At 34.7% G+C, this 27099-nt stretch overlaps 4 protein-coding genes across 5 annotated transcripts; 1 reads left to right on the top strand and 3 right to left on the bottom strand.

The window, feature by feature from the left end:
- Nucleotides 1-685: 685 nt before the first annotated feature.
- Nucleotides 686-2507, top strand: LOC141723933 (transcription factor MUTE). The gene is made up of 3 exons (XM_074525888.1): nucleotides 686-795; nucleotides 1352-1765; nucleotides 2043-2507. The coding sequence occupies exons 1-3, from the start codon at nucleotides 700-702 to the stop codon at nucleotides 2118-2120; spliced, it is 588 nt and encodes a 195-aa protein (XP_074381989.1). The 5' UTR covers nucleotides 686-699; the 3' UTR covers nucleotides 2121-2507.
- A 1028-nt stretch (nucleotides 2508-3535) lies between these two features.
- Nucleotides 3536-7946, bottom strand: LOC141677259 (putative E3 ubiquitin-protein ligase LUL4). Its single transcript, XM_074483108.1, has 3 exons — nucleotides 6590-7946; nucleotides 4347-4854; nucleotides 3536-3868 (listed from the first exon to the last, which is right to left on the bottom strand). Exons 1-3 carry the CDS (start codon nucleotides 7108-7110, stop codon nucleotides 3767-3769), a joined length of 1131 nt encoding a protein of 376 aa, XP_074339209.1. The 5' UTR covers nucleotides 7111-7946; the 3' UTR covers nucleotides 3536-3766.
- A 754-nt stretch (nucleotides 7947-8700) lies between these two features.
- On the bottom strand, nucleotides 8701-9631 carry LOC141677279 (uncharacterized). The gene has a single exon (XM_074483139.1). The coding sequence runs from the start codon at nucleotides 9465-9467 to the stop codon at nucleotides 8958-8960; it is 510 nt and encodes a 169-aa protein (XP_074339240.1). The 5' UTR covers nucleotides 9468-9631; the 3' UTR covers nucleotides 8701-8957.
- A 600-nt stretch (nucleotides 9632-10231) lies between these two features.
- Nucleotides 10232-17445, bottom strand: LOC141677268 (UPF0613 protein PB24D3.06c). 2 transcript variants are annotated; one of them, XM_074483127.1, is made up of 10 exons: nucleotides 17118-17445; nucleotides 16160-16236; nucleotides 15216-15321; nucleotides 14152-14244; nucleotides 13998-14063; nucleotides 12026-12171; nucleotides 11599-11707; nucleotides 11458-11522; nucleotides 11154-11307; nucleotides 10232-10365 (listed from the first exon to the last, which is right to left on the bottom strand). In XM_074483127.1, the coding sequence occupies exons 1-9, from the start codon at nucleotides 17322-17324 to the stop codon at nucleotides 11163-11165; spliced, it is 1014 nt and encodes a 337-aa protein (XP_074339228.1). In that variant the 5' UTR covers nucleotides 17325-17445; the 3' UTR covers nucleotides 10232-10365; nucleotides 11154-11162. The 2 variants fall into 2 exon arrangements, with proteins under 2 accessions (XP_074339228.1, XP_074339220.1); XM_074483119.1 differs by lacking the exon at nucleotides 10232-10365 and having other exon boundaries at nucleotides 10886-11307; nucleotides 17118-17443.
- Between the last annotated feature and the right edge of the window lie 9654 nt (nucleotides 17446-27099).

Raw genomic sequence — 27099 nt, forward strand, 5'->3', positions numbered from 1 at the left:
AACTAAAGATCAAAAATGTGTTTGGTGAATTAAAAGCGCTTTAAAAGCTGCTATTAGCAAAAACATGCTTCCCATTCTTTTGAAAAAACTATTTTCAACTTTTATCGGTTTCACCATCAAATCTCTCAAAAACATTTTTTATATATATTATATCTCAAAATATGCATAAATTTAAAAAAAATTAACAAACAATCACTTTCCTTGACAACACTTGTTCTACCAACACTTTTTCTCACAATACAACAGTTTTCAACGGCACTCCCAAATGAAGCCTAAGTCAGGTGGGTCGGAAAAAATTGTACATTGCCTAAATCTTTGTTCATTAGTTGTGCATATTACCCTTCCCAGACCGATAACTATCACTTAAAACATCGATATCCGGCTAGATTTTGCTACTCATCAACAAGGCAAGGGGGGCTATGTAATGGTTGTAAGTTGATAAACGTGAGAAGTAATAATAATATAAACAAGAGTAGTAAAAATTATTAACCTCACGGGACTGCAACATACACCATTTATTAACATGCTTGATGCCTTACGTGCATGCATATAATAAAATACAATAATAACTCACGTACGTAGTCACTAGTCAGTCATAGTCCCTCACTTTCATGTTATCTTCCCCTATATATATATGTGGGTCATATGTAAAACCCAATTTATAAAACTTTTTGTTTTGCAATTATTAAGAAAATCATCATGTCTCATATTGCTGTGGAGAGGAACAGGAGAAGGCAGATGAATGAACATCTACAAGTTCTCCGCTCTTTGACTCCTTGTTTCTACATCAAAAGGGTATTATTAACCTGTATCTCCTTCGTTTCCTTTACGAGTTTATATGTTTTTAGGAAAATGTTTAACGTACTTAGCTGAGTACTTTAAACGATCGACTCACCCTCAATAATTTGTGATAAAATCGATAATTTGTCTATTAGTCGAAAGTTTAAGAATTTAAGGACGAATGAGCAAGTGATACACGATTGTCAGTTATGGGTTCTAGTTCTTGACAAACGAGTGTTGTAACCATCTGTTCGCTATAATTTTTCACGAATATGTTTGACACTAAAATATATATGAATTCAAGGGATCACGTTGTCTATCCGCTTAATTCACACACCTTCTAACATTTTTATCAGTATGCGAGAATTATAGCGGACAAATGGTTAGTAACAATCGTTTGATATAGGAACAACCTCCTTAAAACTAGTATATATTCTTGCCTTTGTTACAATATTACTTGTATTGATGTTCAGCTAGCTATATAACTCATTGTATGTAAAATGTACCAGTACTAGTTTGAATGAATCTTATTAAATATATAAAACTATGAACATGAAAATGGATTGTATAGGGAGATCAGGCATCTATCATAGGAGGAGTAATAGAATTCATCAAGGAGCTGCACCAGGTTCTTAATTCTCTGGAATCGAAAAAACGGAGATTGAGCTTAAGCCCTAGCCCTGCTCCTAGTCCGAAAGTACCACTTCAGCTTCTCAACACTCCTCCATCGGAATGTAATTCACTGATCAGAAATATTGCTAGTAGCACTGAGAATGTTAAAGAGCTTGGAGCAAGCTGCAACTCTGTGGCAGCTAATGTTGAAGCCAAGATCTCAGGTTCAAATGTTATCTTGAAAACCGTGTCGCGGAGAATTCCAGGCCAGATAGTGAAGATCATTAATGTGCTGGAAACACATTTTTTTGAGGTTCTTCATCTGAATATCAGTAGCATGGAAGACACAGTTCTGTACTCTTTTGTCATTAAGGTAATATTTCGAAACCTATCTATATCCTATCAATTCATGTTTAAATATGCTTAACCCGAAACTCTCCTTAAATCGAAGTCTGATATCATGTAAAGTAACCACACAACCGGTACCTCTAAAAACAAATCGAAGAAACCTTTATATACATTGATGCATGCATCAAACACGAAATGATAACAAATAATGCTAAATTTGTTTCATAATGTACGCACATAAGATATATTTCATCAAAATGTTAAATTATAATTTAATTGCTTTTATGTATTTATATGTACAGATAGGGCTGGAGTGTCAGCTGAGTGTGGAGGAATTAGCAGCTGAGGTTCAGAAAAGCTTTGGCTCTGACAAAGTTTAGTTTCGTAAAGGCCGTATACCATACTCCCTACGTCAGTTGGATAGTTTACGTTCACTTTTTACACGTATTTCGAGACTTTTTTTATAGTTTCATAATATTTTTTTCTATTTTTTTTGAATAAAAATTTAAACATAAAACTTTAATTTAGAGAAAATTAAAAAATATATGGAATTATACTTTAAACGAGCATTGAAAATCGTGCTGAAAAGTAACGTAAACAATTCAGTGGGACCGAGGAAGTAATATTTTAATTTGTAGCATCTGTCCTTTGTGTAATTGCAGATTTCTTTAAATTTTAAAACTGTGCAATCTATTATCTATGATAAATTGATAATTTATAACCAGAGAGTTGGAATTTGTAATCCAATTGTAGCCTGTGGTTTCAAGAAAAGTAATATCTCGTATACCTGGGGTCCATGAATAACGTCCGTTGTGATTTACTATTTACATTTATTTTGCGGAAAATATTAAAGGAGCGTTTTCGTGTCGGGAAACGGAATGAATACATAAAGGGAAAGGAGAAAAGGAGAAGAAAGAAAAAGAATTATCCTGAATTATTTTACTTGTTTTGTTCAGATCCCGAAACGGAATGAAAAAATTACATGATTATATTAATATTTGATTTTTCTAATATTATGTAATGTAAAAAGAATCAAATGTATTTATATTTATAACAATATAATTTTTTACATTAAAATAAATTAATATCATTAGTTTATAACATCTTTTATTTTTTTAATAAATTAATATATAAATCATATATCAAAATATTTTATTTTTTATAAAACTAAATAATAAATTATTTTTTTAAAAAATATTTATATATTAATCTATATTTTGGGTTGTAAGATTTAAAGTATAATTAAAATGAAAAAAAAAGAAACGGAAAGCAAATACCTGAGGAGGTGGGTAATGCCCATCGATTTTTACTAAACAAACGTCAACAAACGGAATTATACTTTGCCAACGTGTGCCTCACACCGTCACACGCTCTGTTGCCATGTTCATACCTTTGCATGCAAGTGTGCAGTAGCAGCGCAGGAATAGAACTTGCTAACATGCAAATGGGAAGGAAATCTTGTAGCTATACAACTATACAAGTGTTAATTTATGTTGCATGCAAGTTTTGCATGTACATGTACTTGTCAGTCTGTTACCCTTTCCACTTTTTGCTGTTTAACTCTTTGAACTAGTTAGCCTAGAATCATTGATAATTTGATACATACACAATATAACATCCAGTCCCACAGTGAAACACACAAAAGCTTTGATCAGAACAACATAAACTTGTGTTAAGTCCAAGTCAGTTGAATTCCCGCAAATCGAATTCCGATTTACTTCAAATTCGGATTCGGAATTCATTCATATGAACACGAACTGCATGACCCAACAAAAACCAGGTAGAAGCAAGATGATGTCCAAACCCATATTTGTTAACTTAATAAGTAATAACCATTCGTCAAAAAAAAAAGAAGTAATAACCACAGGCCAATGACAGGGTCTTGTATGTATAACAGTATACATAAACAGGTAACAAGGGGGGAAGGAGGGAGGGAGTATATATGATTAACTAATATTAACGGATTGTCTCAGGAAAACGAAACTGTATTATACAAAAGAATTAGCTTTAAGCTAAGGATCTCTCACTAATATATCTTGATCTCCATGAGCTCCTCGATGGGTTGACGACATATCGGGCACTTGTTCGATTGAAGCCTCAATGCTTTTGAACATTCACTGCACATACACTGAAACAGAGATCTTCGTCAGCAAAATTCTTAACCATTTATAAATACAAGAGGAAGATTCATGATTGGGAGACCTTTTCAAAAGGTGCATTCATTATATAGAGGAAGAACAGTAACACAGCTTTGCAAATGACAAAAAAGTCACTACTTCCTACCACAAATTAGTATCGCAAAACCGCAACCATATGAACACCAAATTTTTGGTTAATTTCGAATATCTAAGTGAATGAAGCAGTGGATAAATCTAAGCTAGTCACCTTAAGGCTGTGTCAGCATCTTTTATATTTTGAACCATCTATCCACAATCAGAATTCTAATTTTAAAGAGCAGCTATTTTCATCAGTCCTTTATTTACTCTATAAAAACATCAGCAACCCCTTATTGTGAAATGTACAGTTATGCAGGATTCACATTTGGCAAAGATAACATATAATAAAACACACAAAAATAATATACAGGGCATGAATATGTTTATTACCATGTGTCGGCATGGAAGCACAGCGGTATCACGGGGTTCCGTCATGCAAACAACACACTCTTTTCCCGAGTCATTATCATTAAAGGATTCTGCAGAGTTCCCAAGTCCGTAAATCTCTCGCAGTTCATAGCGAACCTCATCAATCCACAATATCTGTTTGACAACTCTTAATTTGAAAGGGTCCCCATTGTTCTTCTCGAGCACAGCTTGAGTAATTTGTAGGTGGGATGATGTATTAGGACAATGATCACTAAAATATATATCCATAGGAAAAGATGGCAAACATGTTTCGGCACAAATTACAAGTGGATAAACATCCTCTCCAGGCCATGGTTTTGAAAGATCATCCATCTTAAAGTAGCCTAAATTAATGCCTGTTCCTGAAGGCTGAAAAAATCTCTGCCCAAGCCCTTTCTGGAAAGGAATTTTTATTGGCAAATAAGATTCAGGAAATACTGGGACAATTTTACAATTAGCTTCTTCCTTCGCAAAGTAGAAGATGGTAATACTGCATAGCACAATAGTGAGCAAGAGTCAATTGACGTAAAAGAAAAGGGATATGTTCCATATGTCTATTCAATATAAATTATTAAATTTGGTAAAGGATTAACAAGTAAAAAAAGGTGCAAATTCTATAATGTGTCTAGCATTAAAACTTAAGCGAAGGAATAAAATATAACTCTCCTTATGCAAAAACTGATTCAAGTCTACAAATATAAGTGATTTAAAGATCTACTAACAAATTAATGTCCCTAAAGGACTCCTAGTTATTGTAATTCCTGGACACTGTAGTACTACGAGTATATTTAACAATGCTGGAAAGCTTTGAAACATATCTCCCTTCATGTAGTTTACAGCATAGCAGGGACAATATTTCAGCCAAAAATCTATCTCTCACATGCTGCATCGACATAAACATAAGCCTAACTTTAGGGATGAAAGTGATTGGAATGGTATTTACTTAATAAAGCTTCGCTTATCTTCACCTCAATATAGGGGCAACTAGTGACTAATTAAAAGAGGATAACTCGATAAGTATACATGATCAAAATTAACAAGGATTTCTTATATTTCAAAATGGTTATAAACAATACATGCAGATCCAGACCCGTTCTTACTTTCTTGATATGTCCCATATAAGACTACTATCTTCTCTTAAATGAACCATGACAATGAACAATCAGGAAGAAAAATACAAAATAAAAATAAAAATCGACTCCATGCAACAGTGAAACTGAATCCACAGAAGCAACACTTTAAACCTCTCAACAAAATAAAATACCCACAATTATACCATCCATTCTACATTAAGTCTTATTTATTATTGAGAATTTTTAGACTCACTGCTAGGAGAAACATCACAGAGGTAATGAGGGGTTTGGTATAAGGACCTTTAATCACATTTAAACCCTTAACATTCAAAATAAAGGTACTGCAACATACAGAAATAAGAAAGCGACAATGTGGAATGCCCCATTCGAGATATCAATTAGTTGCTACAGTACATTTCAGGCATTTATGTGAGACCTTCTACCATCTGGTATATAATAATGATCACTCAACAGACAAGATATGAAACATGAGTTGACTAGTTGTTACAGCACATATGAGGCGAGGCATCTTAATAAATTTATTTACAATCTTGTTGATAATTGTGATGCTCAACGGGCATTATATGAAACACCAGTTTTTATACAATATTTAGGCATTCAAATAAACTTACTTCCTAAACACCTCATGAAGCCCGTTATCCTATTCTTAAACTATTTGCGACCCAATATTTGCAACATGCACAACCTATTCCTACACTTGAACAATGACCACGTACAGTAAGCTCAATACCATAGTTCTGATCCAGTTATACTTATATATGATTATTACTACAGATATAAAATCTTAATTTAACTTGTTTATCTCATCACGCTGTAATCACTTTTTCTCATTAATTTATAATCTAATCTACCAACCATTTTGTAACTCGCAGCATCAATCCCGCAACTTAATTCACTCGAGAAATCTTAAAACTTCTCTATCCAAAATATGCAAAGCAAAAACATAATACGCCTCACAAACAAATTCATTCCAATTCCAATTCTTTAAGCTCTTAACTAAACCAGTAGAACTAAACAAGAAATTAAACCACACGGTCAACACAATATATAATGTAAACAACCCAACCCATGATCACATAATTTACAAACATATAAACGAAAAGTAAATTAAAATTCAAGCTAAATCATTACCTCCCATCAAACATTGCATCGAAAACAAACGACACCAAATAATGATCCGGGTACGCCTCATCCCTCAGAAGCCTTATCGTATCTTTATGCACATTAACATCATTTTTCACTTTCTTAGCCTCCTGATGCTCGACATAAGCTGGCGGTGGCAAAGCTGCCACTGCCTCAGCTGCCACCGCTATCGGGGCAGCCGGAATCCCAACCCAACCATTATCTTGATAACCATAACCATAATAAGGGCCAAAACTCGACATACCCATTACAGGAGTTGAATAATTACAAGCATTGTAAGCAGCAGAAGAGTAATAAGATGAGTAAATTGGTGTAGCTGGTGGTGGTGGAGGAGGGTGCGTAGGATAAGGGTATGAGGGTGTAGGATAAGGATCAAGAGGGTAACAATAAGAAGAAGATGATGAAGAAGGTGAGGAGATGTATTGAGATGATGGGTATGGGTTTTGATAATAATTTGGTGGGGTTCTTCTTCTAGAGGTGTTGTTATTGTTGCTCCAAGAAATACCCATTTGTGTTCTTGGAAAAAAGATTGAATCTTTATGGTGTTTAGAGGCAAGAAATCAAGAAAAGATGAAATCTTGGGGATTTTTAGTGTGTGTTTGTGTGTGTGTGAATTGGGTTGGAGTGAATTCTTGGTAAAAAGATTGAATCTTTATGGTGTTTAGAGGCGCAAGAATTCAAGAAAATCAAGAAATCTTGGGGAAATTTTAGAGTGTGTGTGAATTGGGTTGGAGTGAATTCTTGGTAAAAAGATTGAATCTTTATGGTGTTTAGAGGCAAGAATTCAAGAAAATCAAGAAATCTTGGGGAAGTTTTAGAGTGTGTGTTTGTGTGTGTGAATTGGGTTGGAGTGAATAGGGATGGAAGGGGCAAGAAATTTCGCAATTTGGAGTGTTTTTCTTGAATTTTGGTAGATGGGGGAAGGTAAAGGTGGGATTTTTATATGATGAAGGGCATGATTTCAAGAAAAGATCAAATCTTGAGGGTGTTTAGGATTAGGAGCAAGAAAAGAAGGAATTTTGGGTTGTTTTTAGTGTGTGTTTGTGTGTGTGAATTGGGTTGGAGTGAAGTGAAGATGGGGAAATTGGGTTGAAGATGGGGAAATTGGGTTGATTTTATGTGAGGAAATTAGAAGAATTTATGTTGGGAATGTAGCTATGAATTCTTGGAATTTTGTGATGAAAAAAGGTAGGATTTTTATATGAAGGGCAAAGGAAATAAAAGGGAAAGGGGAAAGAAGAAAAAAGAGAGTTGAATTGATGCCTTGAGATTTTGTATTTTTGAAAATATTCCAAGGTTTAGTTGGAGGACAATGGAGTTCTTGGGGAAGAACTGGAAATGGAATTGGGACAAAGTTGATGGAAATCTCAATAATGCCTAGTATTTTATACCACAAAAGAGTGCAAATAACTCTAAAGAAGAAAAGTGAAAAGTATGCAATGGGAATAACATGACTGTACTTTGAATGAATTTTTGTTTATTCTAAAATAACAATAATTGTTTCCAATTGTTTTTATATTTTCCCTGTAAATAAAACATTGTTTGATTACTGAATGTAAACATCACTGATTAACAAAACAAGCTAAAGAAAGAAAGTATTTTACTATTTACAACAAATAAATATTAATAAAAATGTGTTAGATAGAATGAGTTCATAGTAAATATTAATAAAGACATACGTTACAAAATATATTTGTTGTTTAAGCACGAGAAAATGATTGTGTACACGAGAAGTTGACATTAGATCAAAGATGCTAGATCAAATTGGTTTTTGGGTAAATATTAATACAAATATACGTTATAAAATATAGTGGTCGGTTGAGCAGTAACAGTTACATATGAGCACGAGAAGTTGGTGTTGGATGAACTATATAGATAATATTAATAAATAGCTATGTTACGTAATATATCCGTCAATTTTGATGACAACAAATTAACAACATGAACATGAAAAATTGACGTAAATTAACACGTTAAGTGATTTTCGAATATGCCGATATTAGCATTCGAACATTATTTTATCAATACGACTAAAATCAAATATTTATAAAGAGATGCCATAGATGATGCAGATGAGTTGCTGAAACAACACATAAAACAATAAAGTGGTAAAATCTACTCTAAATGAATTGCAATATATTGATTTACAATCAACTTAATTAGTAGTACATAACTACATATTGATAACATCCTACAACACACATACAAAATCCAAAAGTAACAGAAACATACAAACTTTAAAAGAGAAAATAAATAAAAATGAAAACAATGTTACAAAAAGCCGGACACTCTCTCAAAAACGATAACAATTAGCTGAGATTGAGGGAGTATCATAATTGCAGGCCCATTCACCAAATCAGCAAAACTCAGGCCTTGATTTCTTTCTGATAGAAATGCAACCTTTCAGATGATCTCTGTAAATAGTAATCTCAGAACAGTCCCTCAAGTCTTCAAGACTAATATACTGTTGCTTCACCATTCTTGAATAATCAGCACCAGTGTCATGGATCCAAATGTAAGGATGACAAGTCTCATCATAATAGTACAAGAAACTCTTTATTCCTACACCTCTAGTACCACCAACACTAGGCATATAAGCCTTGTAAATGCTCTTACATTTCAATCTCTTTGATGAGCATGGCTTCAAAGTGTGAGCTTTCTTTAGCATTGATCCAACCCTGATCTGAAGCTCCACCGGCTTGTCGCTCAGATTCCAGACTCTTGTACCGAGCCCCATCACTTGCGTTTGATCACGACATCCGTTGAAGCACCTTATCAACGATAAAAGCCCGAATCTTGGCATTTGTTGAGTTGAAGATGAAGGTGACTTGAGATGTTTTCTGAACTTGGACTTTGAAACAGACATTCTTCTCTGTTATAAATTGAACAATGTTCAATCAACTTTTGTGAAATGGAACATACACACCGTGACTTAAGGATTCAGTTTATATATTCCAATCTTGTTGATGAGGTTGTTATCATTAGGTTGTGGGTCTAAAGGTGGCTAACCAATTGACCATGCTTCTCCTTGCTTTTGGTTTGCTGACAGTGCATGCAAAGTTCTAGCAAACTTAGTGACATAGTTACATATTTCACTGGAGTAACTACATATCAATGGAAGTTTGGGCTTTGGGCTTCTACAGGAAACTTTTCGGACCCGACCCTGATACGGGGTACTGTGCACTCCACTCTGTTGGTATTGGCCCTGATACGGGGGTATTGTGCACTGAGTACGACATTTTTTTCTGACAAAGACATGGAGTACAGAATTTTGTTTGGAATGAGAAGTAACCCAGTACAGAATGCCTAGTGGCTAGTACAGATGATCACACACACAAGTAAAAATTAATCATAAAGAAAATACAGAAAAAATGAACAATACATGATAGGAGTTGGGACTCATATGGAGGGGGTCCCCAATGTACTTCCACAACCAACACAAGAAGACAGAGAAGAGCCAAGATTGTGCATCAAAAATCAACAACCAGGGGCAGCTCACTTTTTTCTTGTTCTCACAAGGACAATAAAAAAAGACTATTTAATTATAAATATAACTAACCACCACAACCATGAAAAAGCTTCATAATGAGGTATCTTTCATCATATTTTATGATGTTGCTTCACCTTTCATCATTATGTACTTTACTAACTTTTCATCCAAGTCTTGAACCAACAGCTCTGCCTCTTAAATCTCCCCTGCTAAAATTTGGCAACAATTGAACTATTCTTGTTTGTGAGTGCCCATGTTCTGCTCCACCATCAACCTATTTTTAGGCAACTTTGTTAATCAATTATGAACAGTGAGTTGTAAGCTTCTTCAACATATCCTTCTAAAATATCTGAACAAGTGAACAAACACGAATCTAAAAACTTCGAAAAGGACTCCTCTACGGAATCCAGAAGCCAAAAAAGTTAGCAAGTAAATAATTTCTAGCAACAATAAACTGACCTGTTATTGTTGAATACAGTTTTGGTTTCAGCAAAAGTATTTTCCTGTCTAAATTTACACGCAACAATAATATAAATGTACAAGGAACAGGCATCAAAACAGAAATTCCTATTCTGGAAGGTGATTTCAGATATGTCATATGTACATTCTTATTGTCTTGAGATGGATCTATCTTGACTACGTGTCTAATGCTTACTGGCTTTCAAAAATTATGGGGGAAGTGAGAGCTGTAGCGTGGGGGGATGGCTACAAAGAGTTTTCTCTATCACCTTCTATAAACAAATGTCTTATTTAAAACATGTCACATGTAGACTGAGATAATGCAATTCCAGATCTTAACATATATAATATCATGGCTCCAAGTTTAACATCAATATAAACCCAAAGCTGTCTTATGCATGCATGGGAAAAGAATCATTACACAAAATTTGCTGCTACTACTTCGTGATTTAAAAAAACTATTTCGAAATTCTCACAACACAATTCAGCTAAAGCAACCTCTAGCATATCGTCTTCTAAATAGCAAGAAAATTGCGGAGAGCCGCTAAGAAACTATATGAGCAAGATGAAATTTAGAAGTGACTTCAAGGTGCAGGGGGGGACCATTTGATTTTAGCTCCAAGGGTCGTCCCATCCAGTAGGCCCTCGCTTCACAAAGTCCATTATTGCTTGAACAGCTTCTGTAACTCTGTTAGACAAAGAGTGATTTCCATATTCAATCTCAACCTTCTCTGCACCACCCATTGCTCTACACAATCTGCATACAGTACAGGATATTATAATGGTAATTATTAGTTCAGAATCATACCCAGATGTAAATATGAAGTATTAGACACGGTGGTTAGCTTAAAATTAATGTAAGTTTTAACACACGTAATGTACACGTGATATAGAAGAGTGCACTAGCCTGTCAACCAACGCCTTCTTGTCTACGTATTCCGGTACGTACTCATCACCCATTGAGAAGATAACCTGTCACAACCAACTTCGATCTTTTCATTAAGCATGTAGGAGAAAAGATACAAGAAAGACTGGATGAAGATGTAACCTGGCATGGTGTGTTAGACATGTGTCCTAGCCTCTGTTTCAGCTGATCATCACTAAGGTCAGAGCTGAATAGGTCATCGTCACCCATGTATGCACAGAGAGAATGATATCTGCACAAGAAATAATGTTTCGCTATTTACAACTGAAAACTTAAAAGGCGGCGATAGCATAAATGCTAATCTCTGTCAAAATATATGATAATGTGTCTTTGCCACATCTTCAAACTGAATCCCTAAAAATGAAAGAGCTTTGCGCATAAGTAAGCATCTCTTTATCTATAACAATGGGATTAAAAGTTTTCGGCATACGGAAACAACAGGAAAGTAAAAAGATGAGCACTAACTGTTAGAAACTTCTTCGGTTCTTAATAAAAAATGTTTCATAGCATTGTCATGCTATTTCAGAAGAATTAAATTTTCACCAGTTACCTATAGGCAGTTATTGGTGAATCTGGATTTGCTTCCCTGGGCATTAATTCAGACCCTCGGCTTTCACTAATCATCTTTGAGGCCAAATCAATCATAGCTGCGGTTTCAGGAAGAGTTGCTTTATATTCCCGATCACTAACTGGAGCCTGAAACATAAACAAAATTACAGTTAGGCCCAATATAATGCATACTGTAAAGAGGTCTAGAAGACCAATAATATACTAAGCTAAAGGTAAAATCACGTCATCTTCTAAAAACAATTTTAACACGTCATTGTGGCCAGAGTATAATTTTTAAATTCTCTCTCCCTTTTATGAGCTCTGGTTGTTTCTAATTCTTCTCTATTCAGATATATTAGAGTAAATTATCAACCGATTAACATATAAAATACAAGTTAAGTTTGTTATCTAACACCTTCAAAACTTTAATGCAACTTTCAAGACGTAGTTGATAATCGTGAATAGCTACCCTACATATTTTTATGTTCAAAGATTCTGGAGAACTTGCGTAATATGCACACAGCCACTTGTAAAAGGCTACTTGTTAATTAGGTTTCAGGTTATTTATATCTCGAAAATATGCTCATAGCAGCTTGAATTTTGGCTCTCCCATAATCCAATGTCTTTGACTTTAATCTTCGAAAAATGTGTCCTCTGTTCTTTTCTGGTATTCTGACCACTATTCATTTCTCAAAGTCCCTATCTTTTTCCTCTACTCTTTAAAACCCAAGTTCTACGTTTTGTTCTTCTCACCATGTCTTTGACACCACGACTCCAAAACCAAAAGAATCAAAGACAGCTAAGAATTTTTTAACATTCTATTTGTGACTTCAGGGATGAGAAATCGACGCAGATAACATCACAGATGAAATGATACTATCTGGTTCCAACATCGTAGTCGGACCGTATACCAGTGACTCCAATATTAAGCAAGTGGAGTTCATAGGGAGTAGCTCTAGACTCTAGTCCCAAGGACAATCGAAAAGATGAGTACCTGAGTTTGTTATGCTTGGCCGCTCTAATGTAGGCATGTCTTCTCAATTTGATACTCTGGTTAAAAAAAAGAGGTGGCACGTGCACGTCCAAAAAACAAGGTTTCCTTCTTTGCTTTTGAAATTTTGTATACTTTGTAACAGAAGATTTTCACAAAATTTGATCTTTTATATGATATTGGAATATTTATGTACTCCCTCAGTCCCTTCCAATTGTTTACATTTTTGAGAAAGTGTCCGGCACGCATTTTAAGGTGCATAAAAAGTATAGTTATGTAACTTATTTTTATAATTTTCTTTTTCTGAATAAAAGTTGAATGTTTTAATTTTTATTCAGAAAAAGAAAATTGTAAAAAAAAATTACAGAACTATATTTTATATGCACCTTAAAATGCGTGTCGGTCACTCTCTAAAAAATGTAAACAATTGAAAGGGACGGAGGGAGTATATACTAAAATGTATGATATCCAGGAAAGACAGTAGTCAACTATTAAATTAGTACCTTGCGGATTTTTCTAGTTACCGGTGCGTGAGATCTTAGATTACTTCAAATAATCTCATTCCTGGTGAATTAATTACTACTTTGTTGGTTTAATGCCTGATTATTGCACGTGTAATTTTCAACTTAAGGGTAAGACGCAAAATCTTATGACTTAACTTATTTAGTAGTTATAAGTTTCCACGAGGAACACTATATAATTTGGATGTAAACACAATTAGCAAGAACGTGACAGATCATCATTTAGAAATGTAAAATGAGTGTCAAAAGTTACACGTTCCTTTCCAAAAAGTTATATACAACCGTAAGTACAGAAAAACCCTGTCTTCTTCAGTTCTTCTTAACGCTAAAGATGAATAGATGCTAAAAGCGCAAATTAAAAGCCAGAATCAACTGACATCCAAAATAAAATAATTCAAAAGCCGGTAATAAGCTGCTGCAGAAATTTGTAAAAGCATCAAAAAAGTAAAATAGGAGCACACCTGTAAAATGGCTCCGCGAACTGCTCTAGAGCATGCAAAATTCGTCCTCATGTAATATACAATATCCTGTGCATGACACATAATATGTAATTATATGTAACCTTCCAAATTGCAGCTGGAAAAGTTAAATGCCTAGTGAATGTGATGTACTTACCTGACAGCCAGTACTATGTCCAATCAGGACCACACCCTCAGAATCTTCTTTATTTATGAAGTAACTAATTAACTGGTCAAGCTCCATAGCATCCTTTGATACATACATGGCAAAATCGATTCAGCTAATCAGCTTACATATATTGCTTACAAATCTTGTAGCAGAAAGTTATAACACGCTGTAGTACAGATAAAATATTAAACATATTATTAAATTGCTGCTGTAATCAGGATGGATATATCAGTTTGGAAAATTATTAACTCTTCTAAGGATATAGTAACTGTGCACAAAGCTGAAGAGAAAACTATCTGACAGGGTGCTCCAAGAATTAAGCAAAATAGGAGTTGAACACAAAACATTACAAAAACAAGATTCTTAAAACACAACTTGGCCAACTATAATTTTAGAATTCTAATGCATTGAAGTTGTATATTATGCATAAACTGATATCATGTTACTTTCAAAAGATTACTGAGAGACTGAAATCATGACTCTTCCAAAAAGAATATTGAGAGTGGAATTTGAATCCACATCCTTTTATCTCATCTACCAGAAGACATAAGCTAACAGTTGAAAACAACTTCACTGCCCCAGGTTTATGTCTATTGATACCTATACATTATATACCTAAAACTCCACGAAACTCCAAGAGTAACGCTGGTCCCTCTATACCTAAGCCCCTGATCATACACATATTATTCTGCAGGATAACAAACACTTGACAGAAAAGGTCTGGAAATGTGTACCTTTTTTTTAAATACTATCACAAATATTCTCAACAGAAATCGAATATTTACTAGGTTCAGATAATGGCACTAATTCTAAGCTTAATATTTTTCTGTGGACATCTAAGTACACCATACAATTTGTCCAAAACATTTACAACAGATTTACAACCCACGTGATTATGCAAACAGAAGAACTCAAAAGATTTAGATGGTACAATGTTACCATTTGGCTGAGGACTCAACTCTAGACAATGAAGTAAATAATAACAAGGCACAGAGCATCTAATCTCACAGAAAATCATTCTAACATAGCTCAAAGAAAGAACAGTGACTTACTTCTTTTAAACTTGAGAGGCCATATCCACTGTAAGAAGAAGAAAGCAAAAACTGGACTAGTGACCATCTCTCCTTGTCAAGAGCAACCGCAAGAGGTTCCAAGTAACTGCATAGCTGATCTCATTACAAGTCCATAAAAATATTAATTTATTCATAGGTGCAATTTCCAAATGGTGTTTTATAACTATATAATACGTCTTTACATATGTGCGAACTTATATATATTACTGTTTGGTTAATATGAAAGGAAGGTTTCACTATTAATCATGGTTTTATCTGAATTGGTGTTCACTCATTCCGCTTCCATTTTTTGTACTCTAATTGATTTTGATTTTTTGCTTTCAATTCCCCATATTACCCCACCTCTATTGATTATGAACTAGATTGTGTACATAAACAGTCTATTCTGAGCTATATTCTCGTGTAATGTTTAATATAAACTTCATATTCCAGGAGTCCCTTTCTGATTACCTAATAAACTGGAGTGTTCTCTATTCAAAGAACAAATTTCTTTTTTTTACAATTTCTATGCTGATAAATTATGGAAATTCTGAAGGTACAGCCATCCCTGCCATCACCAAACATCCTACTTTTCCTGCTTATTAGTAGATCCATATATCTCTTATTCTGTATTCACGTGCAGCAGTCGGCGAACTATTTACAATGAGATGCAAGTATTCTAAAACTTACCAAGATGTCTATACTCTATAGTGCCATATTATACTCTATAGTGCCATATTATTTCAGTATACTAAACTATGAAAGCTAGGTGTGTTCTTTAGCTACTTCTTGAAGCATTTATAATGACTGTATAGTGTACATGTCCCGTTTAAATTGGGAATGGTAAAAGGTATTAAAATTTAGTGTAAAATAATTTATGAGCAAGGAAGCAAAGGTTTAAATCATCTTGTATGACGATAAAGAAATCAAACATATTGACATACTCTGTAGCCAAGAATCCATCTGTCAGTCCACCAATGAATATAGCCTGCTGTTTATAGTCACCCGTTTTAAAGGCAACCTGCATAAAGCAATGGAACTTCGATATTGGTATATAGAACAAATAAAATTCCAATGTAACACTTACCAATAATAAAAGCCAAGTGAATTTTTTCTTATACACTGCACAAGTTTACCCATTTCAAGCATGGAAAAAAGACTATTGATCATATACCAGACTCGAACATAACAAGTAACAGCCATCAAAATAAAAGGGCAGGGCATGTAGCATCATCTATCCTTCTACTTCTTATTCAAAGGCTCACATAAGATGTATTCCCTATTTTATTACAAGTCAAGGCTTCTTATCAAGTTGAAGTTTTCAGTGTTTCACAATCGACAATATATGTCTTTTCTAATACAATTAATAACCCCAAATGTACACCGGGAACAGCTACAAGAAAATATATCTACATCACTTTCTTCGTAGTAATATTCCAGAGAGTGCAGGAAAGCAAAGCATAGCTAAGTAATAATTAACCAAATCACCCCTCAATCTTCATATCTTCATTTTTTAACAAAGTAACACATTATCCACATTAAGCCCTCGAAACACCTTAACATCCTATCCGAAATCTTTTATCAATCTCAAAACTTTCAAAATCGCTATAACTTCACATCACCTCCCTTCTTTTATCATACCAATAATAAATGTCCAAATAGATCATCCACAATTTTTCATTTATCAAACATAAAGCTAACACATTTTCCAGCTATCACAACTAAAAATCACACATTCGGATAATCGAATCGAAAACGCAAACTCAAATCACATTTCAACAACAAACCCTTCAAGAATTCAGTAAAATAACAACATTAACTAAAAATCAAGCACCAAATCAAGAATCTAAAAACACATAAAAACACACACACACAAACACACACAAGAGTGTTAATACAGACCTGAATAGACTTAGGACCGTACTTAAACATAACCCCTTGAAACTGCTTCTTTTTATTAACTGGGCCAACGTTATTTCCGACAAGTTCTGTCGGATTATTGGCCATTTTAGGACCAGTAGTAGAAGTAGACTTGTCAAAACGACCTCGTACAATGCCTGAAAACCAAGAAGCACCAGTTGAAGGAGACCCAGTTGGTGTTGTAGTCATTGTAGAGTATATACATACAAACCCATATCAAATCTTGATTTTCTTGATTTACTCAATTAGTATCTCATGTTTTGTACAGATAGATTAAAATGTGTTAAAGAAAGGTCATAAATATGGAAGAGACAAAAGAAAATACAAGTAGTTTTTTCCATGTTAAGTTTTAAAGAAAATAATAAAAAAAAAGACAGGTAATGACCGCCGGTTCAGCTGAATTTATATTTAGGGGTGTATTCATTTCAGATTTTAAAGGATTGTTAATAATTTATGGATTTTAAAAGATTTTCGTTGATTTCAATTCTTCATGGATTTTGATGGAGTTGATCCAAAATCTTGTATAGTCTTGCAGATTTTGTGGAGTTTATTAGAAATCCATCAAAATCTCGTGTATTTTGAAGAGATTTCAAGATATTAAAAATGTACTACCAAATCCATCAAAATCCACAACTTTTTTAAATAAAAGAAAATCCATGTACTTTTGAATACCATCAGATTTTGATGGATTTTTTAAAATCCAAATTGAATACCACCAAATTTTGATTGACTTTTTAAAATCTAAATTGAATACATTCAGATTTTAAAAGATTTTTTCCAATCCTTATTGAATACCTTCAGATTTTAAAGGATTATTTAAAATCAAAATTGAATACCCCATGATTTCTAAAATCTATAAAAATCCTTCAAAATCCTAATTGAATACACCCCCCTTAGACGGGTAGAATTTATAATTTTTTGTAGGTTACGTAAGGACGTTGGTCATGATACCAACGACCGCAGGTAGCTTAAGGACGAGATTGAGTATCTCATCCGATGAGAAAAATGTAGAAGATTTGTCAAGGGCGATGATGGCGGAGGCCACAAAAGAAATTATGATCAACGGGCTAACAAGTAACAACAGAGGTCGAAACCCGCAGCCTAGAGGGCCAATGATCAACATGGTCTCCGGAGGGCAACGACCCTTGGAACAACAAAGAACTCTCGAAAGGCTTATACTAGAGAGGTGATGAGTATAGTCGGAGACGCACCTAAACGTGCCAAGACTGAGATGACACTTGAATTCGGCGACCCCAACCTTGACGGTTTGAAATTCCCTCAGTATGATCCCCTAGTTATCACCCCGATAATTGGGAATTGTCCGGTCAAAAGGGTCCTGGTTGACAACGGAGCTTCCGTAAACATACGGTTCCATGACACGATTCTAAGGATGGGGTACAGTGACTCTCAACTGACCCCCTCCGATGCACCCATTTACGGGTTTAACCAAGTGGAATGTCAAGTAGAAGGAGCAATGTGACAATTGGAGAAGAGCCCAGAGAAGCCACATAGATGCTAAACTTTCAGATTGTCAAGGCAGCCTCTACCTACAACACAGTCATAGGGAGAACAGGGATCCACGCATTTAAGGTCGTGCCCTTGACCTACCATATGGTACTCAAGTTCCCAACCAGAAACAACGTTGGAGAAGAGAAATGAGATCGGGAAATGGCCCGAATTTGCTATGTAGAAGCACTTAGGCCCGATGAAACTAGGGGCAGTTCCTCCTAATAGAAGACATGGATGTCCGAGAGAAAAATGAGTGTTGAGGGAAGCCAGTTGAGGACTTGATTTCATTTCCCTTAGACCCGCAAGACCTTGATAAGGTCACCTACATTGGAGCTTCCTTAGGGAAACCCCTGAGGGACCAATTGACAAAGTCCCTACAAGAGAACAATGATGTGTTTACTTGGACAACGGCCGACATGCCTGAGATCGACCCTAATTTTATAACTCATAAGTTGAACGTCGATCCAACTCGGAAGGCTGTGCAGCAAAAGAAGAGAACCTATGCATCAGATAGGTTGGAAGCCATTAAGCAGGAGGTTGAGAAGCTCCTTGAAGCTGGATTTATCGAGGAAGTACAGTTCCCCGAATGGTTGGCTAACCATGTGATGGTCAAGAAAGCCAATAGAAAGTGGAGGATGTGCGTCGACATAACTAGCCTCAACGATGCATGCCCTAAGTACTACTACCCTCTACCAGGGATTGACATCCTGATCGATGCCACTGCTGAGCACGAGATGCTAAGCTTTATGGATGGCTTCAACGGTTATAATCAGATTAAAATGTACAAGGATGACACCCGCAAGGTATCTTTCATTACTGACTTTGGTGTCTTTTGTTATCTTGTTATGGTTTTTGGGCTAAAGAATGCAGGAGCTATTTATTAAAGATTGGTGAATAAGATATTCACTCATCTAATCATAAAAACTATGCAGGTCTATGTTGATGACATGTTAGTCAAAAGCCTATCCAAGACCGATCACATTGATCACCTTAGAGAGGCATTCGAAGTGCTGAGACGCCACAAGATGATGCTGAACCCTGCTAGGTGCGCCTTCGGCGTTGGGTCTGGAATTTTTTTGGGTCACATTATCTCGAAGAGAGGAATATAGGCATACCCCCACAAAATAAAAGCTATCCTAGACATGGAGCCACCTCACTCCATAAAAGATGTTCAGAAATTGATGGGGAGAATTGTGGCCATGGGGAGGTTCATCTCGAAGTCTGGAGACAAGTGTCTACCCTTTTTCAAAACTTTGAAGAAAGTGAAGAATTTTGAATGGACTGTTGAAAGTCAAGAGGCCTTTGAACCACTAAAGGAGTACATGATTAAAGCCCCGTTGTTAGCTAAACCAAGTTTAGAGGACATCCTTTACATGTACCTTGCGGTCTCTGAAAAAGTTGTGAGTGCAGTTTTGGTGAATGAAGAACAAAAGGTTCAAAAGTCTGTCTACTATGTAAGTAAAGTGCTCCACGGAGCCGAGTTGAAATATTCTGCCACTGAGAAGTTTGCACTCACCCTCATAAATGCCTCCAGGAAACTACGACCGTACTTCCAGGCATAAAAAGTAGAAGTCCTGACAGACCAACCCTTAAGAAGAATCCTCCACATCCCTAAAGCGAGTGGAAGGCCCATGAATTGGGCAATTGAGTTGTGAGAATTTGATATCAAGTATAAGCTCGGACAGCCATCAAGGCTCAGGCATTAGTAGACTTCTTGGTCGTTACTTCGTGGTCGAATTCACCATTAACGACCAAGAAGTCGGGGGCAAAAGATAGTAATCCTAGAAGAAGGAAGAATGATAAAGAAGAAGACTTAACTCTAAAGGAGTATTAGGTTCTCCATTTTGACGGAGCGTTCAAAACAAAATCTAGTGGTGCAATCCTAGTCTTGCAAAACCCTGAAGGGTTCATGATCGAATATGATTTGAAGTTGGACTTCTCAACTACGAACAACGAAGCAGAGTATGAGGCTTTGATAGTCGGGTTAGGATTAACTAGAGTTGTCAGAGCCAAGAGTCTTAAAATTTTTGGAGACTCTAGGCTCGTTGTTGCCCAAGTTAGTGGGGAGTTTGAGGACAAAGATGATGTCATGGCCAAGTACCTAAGGGTCATGAAAGAAATACTGACTCAATTTGATAATTGGTATGCAGAAAATGTTCCGAGAGAGGAAAACACTACGGCCGATGCCTTTTCCAAGTTCGCTTCATCTGAAATCGAGAACTATCCCAGAAGTATCTACTTCCAACTCCTGAGGACCCCGATAATTCATGTCATAAACTTGATAGCACAAATTGGATTGACTGGCTAGTTGCTGGATTGAACCCATCAAGAACCACTTTGAGACCGGTTGGCTCATGGACGATGCCCAAGAGGCACGCAAGTTATCAGTGAGAGCGTTGAGGTACTCTCTAATCGAAGGCCTTTTATACAAAAGGTCTTTTGTGATCTCATATTTGAAGTGTTTAAGACCTCACGAGGTAGTGGAGGCACTGAAGGAAGCCTATGAAGGTATTTGTGGACAACACTTGAGGGGCAGGTCCCTCGCTCATAAAATAACCCGGCAAGGATTTCAGTGGTCAATAATGTTAGCTGATGCAAAGGCTTATGTGAAGAAGTGTGATAGATGCCAGAGGCACGCTCCTATAGTTCGACAACCCCCGGAGAGGCTTACGTCCATTAGCTCCCCCATCCCCTTCGCGATGTGTGGAATGGACATACTAGGTTCCTTTTCTGTAGCATCGGGACAAATGAAGTTCATCGTGGTCGCTATTGAATACTTCACTAAGTGGATTGAGGCCAAGGCACTGACCAAGATAACAATCAAGCAAATTTCTCAATTTTTCTGGGAGAATGTTATATGTCAATTTGGAATCCCACGCATCTTCATTACGAATAATGGGCGACAGTTCTACAACAAAGAGTTTAAGGAGTATTGTAATGACAACAACATAGAACTTCGATTCACCTCAGTTGCCCATATCCAAGCAAATGGGCAAGCAGGGGTCGCTAATCGTATCATCCTTGATGGACTCAAGAAGAGGGTTGAACGCTCAAAAAACACTTGGGTGGACGAATTGCTACCTATACTCTAGGCATATCGTATTATCTGCAAAGTTACAACTGAAGCTACCTCATTCATGTTGGCCTACGGAGCCGAGGCAGTGATGCCCCTTGAGATCACCCATGAATCACCTAGGGTTGAAGTATATGAACCTGAAACTAATGAAGAAGGCATGGGGCTCGCTCTCGACCTCATTGACGAGGTCCGAGACGAAGCCAACGCCCGTAATGCAGAGCATCAGTACATAGCCTCCCTCTACTACAATAGGAGGGTTAAAGAGAGGTTTTTCCAGTAAGGAGACTTGGTTTTGAGAAAGATTGAGGCATCGGCAGTTGGAGAGAAAGGGAAGCTAGCCCCAAACTGGGAAGAACCTTACAAATTTAAGAAGACACTAGGACGAGGACCCTACAAGTTGAAAATTTTGGGCAGAGATGAGATCCCCCGAACCCGGCATGCATCAAACATAAGGGTTTATCATGTCTAGAACAAGCAACTTATGTTTCTAGTACTTAGTAATATGCGTAGTAATAAGGTTGATGAACCCATTTTTTCCTATGTAAGGGTTGGACCCATTTTTCAGGATATTATCTATCTATGCAAGTTTGTTTTATCATCTTGTCTATCAATTATTCATGTATGAGCATTGGATAAGGCAAGACATGAAAGGCCAAATACCGAAAATAAAAGACAAGTAAATAAACAAGCTAGTACTGCATAAAAGATAAAAGATCCCGGAGGATCATAAGTCAGTCCTGAAGGACAATTAGGAAACAAATCTGAAATATCTTAAGGCCACACAGGGCCACGAATAAATAAGACTTAAATCAAAGCCACAAGAGGTGATTCAGGCCATGCAAGGCCAAAAGATTACTCCTCAGAAGAGCCTTCTTCTTCCTCACCCCCATTTTGCGCCATTTTGGTGACCTCTCTGTCATTTTCATCTTCACTGGTCTCGCTATTAGAGCCCCCCGAAGAGGATGATGAGGAACCCTCATTTTGAATCCTCTTTCCTTGAACGGGCTCACGAACCTTCCCATACAAGGGACCTTTGGACGGTGCCTTCCCATTTGGGTTCCTTAAGCAGGGGCTTTCCCTTTGGCCTTGTCATAAACATGCGCTTTTCCCCTTGAGCCAGAACGGCTTGAGCTAGAGTCGGAGTATTGAGGAGCCACGATTGGCCCTAAGTCAGGTACTTGGGCGACCATGGTAGTGTCGGATGAAGCCCAAGGACTAGGGAAGTCTTCTGGCAGAAAAACGTTAGGATAAACACCATGGTCCTTAGTAACGGCCGAATTCCAACCAAGTGACATGTACACGGGGCACATCTCATCATCATGCTGATCCATCAGCTGAAGGAAATCTTTTTCCTGATGGTAGAGATTAACCATCGTATCCCACTCCATCTTCTTCCTCCTCGCGAGGCAGTCATACTGTTTTTGGAGCGCAGCTTTGTTGTCCTCAGCCACCACAACCCTTGACTCCCACTCATTGAAATCTTTCTCCCACTTGTTCTTTGCTTTCTCTAAGGCAATGTTCCATGTCATCGGATTGTGCCCTTGAAGAGTTAAGGCGTTGAAATGAGCATTAGCCTGAAAGAGCTAAGGCGTTGAAATGAGTAAACAACATTATTAATGTTAGACAATATACATTTGTGGCTATGGTAACCCCTATACTATCGGTGTTGTTATAGAGTGAAAATTTCATACCTCTAGCAACATACGCTAAGACAACACCCCCAGATATAGAGATTGGACATCTATGGCGTGGTGCCATAGTTGTTTGGTTGATTGTGAATTAATAGTTTGCGATCAGTAAAACTTGTAAAGCAACTTATTTTGCAACCGAATTTTGAGTTGCAGTTGTTGATTTTTGGTTGATATAAGTTGCATATATGGTTGAAAAGTTGAAAATCGTATTTTTGCAAAAAAAATTAAAAAATCCGTATTTTTGTAATATATTTGAGAGATATTGTATTTTTGCAAAATAATGAAAAAACAATATGTAATTTTGCCAAAAAAAATTCTCCTGTATAGTTTTTTTTTGAAAAAACCTCTTCTTTTAGGGAAATTAAAGTTATTATATGATCAAATCAATAAAAATTTAAAAATATTTAAATATTAACGAAATTCGTGCATTGCACGGGATTTAGTTTAGGCGTAATGTAATAAGATATTTCCAAGAAATAACGGTCTTTTTTATTTAATACCTTGTTTTGGTCCCACATAGTCACCATGCAGGAGTACAACTCTCATAGGGGTATAAATTTACTTAAAGCCCAAACATTAGGGTTGTGTATTGTTTTACTGATAACTAGTTTACTAAGTCGCGCTTTGCAGCGATCTTTGAGAATTATGTTCTTTTTTTTAATTTCTTATAAATATTGGTCATTCTGAAATTATGAAGAATAAATAAATAAATATACTAAATCAAGAAGTTTGAAAAGCCATTTTTCTCATTATTCACAAATTTAATATTATAAATTATTTTATTTATTAGTCAATAATAAATGTTATATTTTTTAATTTAATAATATAAAAATTTGAGAAAATTACAAAAATAAATTAAAATAATATGAGAGGCGACACATCACAACCCTCATTTTCTCCTTTACATAAGTATAATATAATAACATCTAATGATTTTAAAAAATATTGTGAAAACATATTTATAAATATTTGTCTTCATAATATTTTATTGGCTAAAAACTAAAAGAATTTTTTTATGAAAATAAAATACACTAAGTTAATTTTAGAAAAAAAAGAAAATGGTTTAAAAAAGAATTTTAGAAGAATTCAAGATGGTAAGTTGATTTGAAGAGAAAAGATAAATTTTAGGAGAATATTATGATTGTAAGTTAATTTCAAAAATCTTAATCAAAGATGCAGTAGAATTTTTAGGAGAATATTACGAATGTTGATAAACATTTATTGATACTTGTCTTTGCAATATTATATGTGCTAAAAATTAAAAGAATTTTTTTTAGAAAAATGTAATATAATAAGTTGATTTTAAGAAAAAGAGAAAAAATGATATTTTAAAAAATTGAAGATGGTAAGTTTATTTAAAGAAAAGGTAGATGTTTTAGGAAAATATTATGATTGTAAGTTGATTTCAAAAATTTTAATGTAAGATTTTGTAGAAACTTTTGGAGAATATTACGAATAATGATAATATATTTAGGAGAAAGTAAGCTAATTGTAATTTTTGATATTTAATAGAATGAGATGATTTGAGAACGCCACCTAAATGTTTTCGTCTTCTTCTTTATATAAGTATATAGATGTCTTTGTTTTCTCCTTTATTTAAGTACTAGTCGACAAAGCCGCGCTGCACAGCGACTCTAAAAAAATTCTTAAAAAATTTATCACGAAGATTATTTAAGAAATATATGAACTATAATTAAAAAAAAATTATTCATAATTATTGCCCATTTTCTGTCACGCTTAGTTAGGCCGACACATGTTATAATATACATAACATAACAAAGTGGTGTACATTTTTCTTCGTGATATCAGTTTATATCACGTCTTCATAAGTCGATAATAATCGCACTAATTATGAGATTTTGTTAGGCCGACGTCTATTGTAATAAAAAAATATTAATTAGATGAATCCTAATAAAAACTAATATTATAATTTAAATAAAAACTAGTTTGATCCCTTTTCCGTCAAATACAATACTATTAAAAATTTATTATGATTTAAATAAAAATTAGTTTATGCCGCCCTCCCGTTAAACACAATGCTAATGAAAAAATTACTAAAATTTAGATAAAATTTAGTTTGTGTCGCATTCCCGTCAAACACAATACTAATGAAAAAATTATTTTAAATTTAGATAAGATTTAGTTTGATCCGCCCTCCCGTCAAACACAATACTAATAAAAAAATATTATAATTTAAATAAAATTTAGGTTGAGTCGTCCTCCCGTCAAATACAATACTAATAAAAAATTATTAAAATTTAAACAAAAAGTATTTAAATATTGAAAAAATAAACAGATGCAAACCTCTACAAATACAGAATATTGTATTGGATATCTTTATATACACTCAAGAGCAAACGTCCTGCAAAATTAAATAAAAAAATAGGGTTACGATAGACAATTTTAAAGATTTGTACATCGAGGGTATATCGGCCCCTTTTTAACTCCGGTGACCATGGGTCTTTCCTACCTCTTTGCATGCAGATAATTGTTTAAATATCATACATATTTGAAGAATCTTCATTTATATATAGTTGTTGAAATTTAATTATTTTCTATTTTGAATATGTTAGTAGCAACTTATTTTTAGAATAAATTAAAATAATTTTTAATAAATTTAGCCTTACCTAAAATTTAGGAGTTTACACTCGAGAGCCGGCGACCGGCAAAATTAAATAAAAAAACGTTACGATAAACAATATTAAAGATTTGTACGTGAAAGGTCTATCGACTTTTTTTAACTTCATGGGTCCTTCCTGGCTGTTTGTATATAGGGAATTCAGAATTGTTTGAATATCATCATTTTCGAAGAATCTTAATTTACATATAGTTGTTGTAATTTATTTTTTCTTTTATATTTCGAATATGTTAGTATTAACTTATTTTTCTTTTCTATTTCGAATAAGTAAAAATAAGTTTTAATTATTATAAGTCTTTTCCATTTCAAATATGTTAGTAGCAATTTTTTTTTCTTTTCTATTTGGAAAATGTTGAAATAAGTTTTAATTATTATAAGTTTCGAATAGAATTTTAATAAAATTCTTCTTCTATATAAGTTTGAATTTTATTTCTACTTCTACATGAACTTGAATTTAATTTTCTAGAATATAGAACCTAAATAAGTAAATTTTATACTCTATATAAACTTGAATTTTATTTCTATTTTTACATGAACTTGGATTTTATTTTATTTTCTAAAAAAAAGGACATAAATAAGGAATTTCCAATTTTTTAGCGAACTTCAAATTTAAATAGGATTGACTTGTAAATATTTATTATCTTTCCTATTAATTCGAAATGATTTGAATGAATAAATACTAAGTAGGATTGATTTCTCAATATTTATTATCTTCCCTATTAATTCAAAATAATTTGAATAAACAAATTTTACATAGAATTAACTTCTAAATATTTATTATCTTCCCTATTAATTCGAAAGTATAAAATGAAATTTAATTTTTTTGAATTAAAATAGAGGAGTTTTAGAAAAATACATAAATAATTTTCAGACGATTACAGAGTTTCCTTTATATATATAAACATTAGTTCCCGTCTCAAATTTGTTGGAGCTCTTTTCATCTATTGTAAACAATCATTAAAAGTTAAACATGCATTCCTCTAGGACGAGAGCAGAGCCAAGTTCAAGGCAATCAAGTATGTCAGTCTCAGCGTCGATTTTGCCAGTTCG

This window comes from Apium graveolens, chromosome 1, assembly GCF_009905375.1.
Source record: "Apium graveolens cultivar Ventura chromosome 1, ASM990537v1, whole genome shotgun sequence".
Classification (NCBI taxonomy): Eukaryota; Viridiplantae; Streptophyta; class Magnoliopsida; order Apiales; family Apiaceae; genus Apium; species Apium graveolens.

Coding starts and splice junctions, on each gene's coding strand:
- LOC141723933 (XM_074525888.1), top strand. CDS start 700: ATGTCTCATATTGCTGTGGAGAGGAACAGGAGAAGGCAGATGAATGAA. Junction 796..1,351: donor CTTGTTTCTACATCAAAAGG/GTATTATTAACC, acceptor TGGATTGTATAG/GGAGATCAGGCATCTATCAT. Junction 1,766..2,042: donor TGTACTCTTTTGTCATTAAG/GTAATATTTCGA, acceptor TTATATGTACAG/ATAGGGCTGGAGTGTCAGCT.
- LOC141677259 (XM_074483108.1), bottom strand. CDS start 7,110: ATGGGTATTTCTTGGAGCAACAATAACAACACCTCTAGAAGAAGAACC. Junction 4,855..6,589: donor GATGCAATGTTTGATGGGAG/GTAATGATTTAG, acceptor TGTGCTATGCAG/TATTACCATCTTCTACTTTG. Junction 3,869..4,346: donor TGCTTCCATGCCGACACATG/GTAATAAACATA, acceptor TCTCTGTTTCAG/TGTATGTGCAGTGAATGTTC.
- LOC141677279 (XM_074483139.1), bottom strand. CDS start 9,467: ATGTCTGTTTCAAAGTCCAAGTTCAGAAAACATCTCAAGTCACCTTCA.
- LOC141677268 (XM_074483127.1), bottom strand. CDS start 17,324: ATGACTACAACACCAACTGGGTCTCCTTCAACTGGTGCTTCTTGGTTT. Junction 11,523..11,598: donor TGTCTAACACACCATGCCAG/GTTACATCTTCA, acceptor TGGTTGTGACAG/GTTATCTTCTCAATGGGTGA. Junction 11,308..11,457: donor AAGAAGGCGTTGGTTGACAG/GCTAGTGCACTC, acceptor TACTGTATGCAG/ATTGTGTAGAGCAATGGGTG.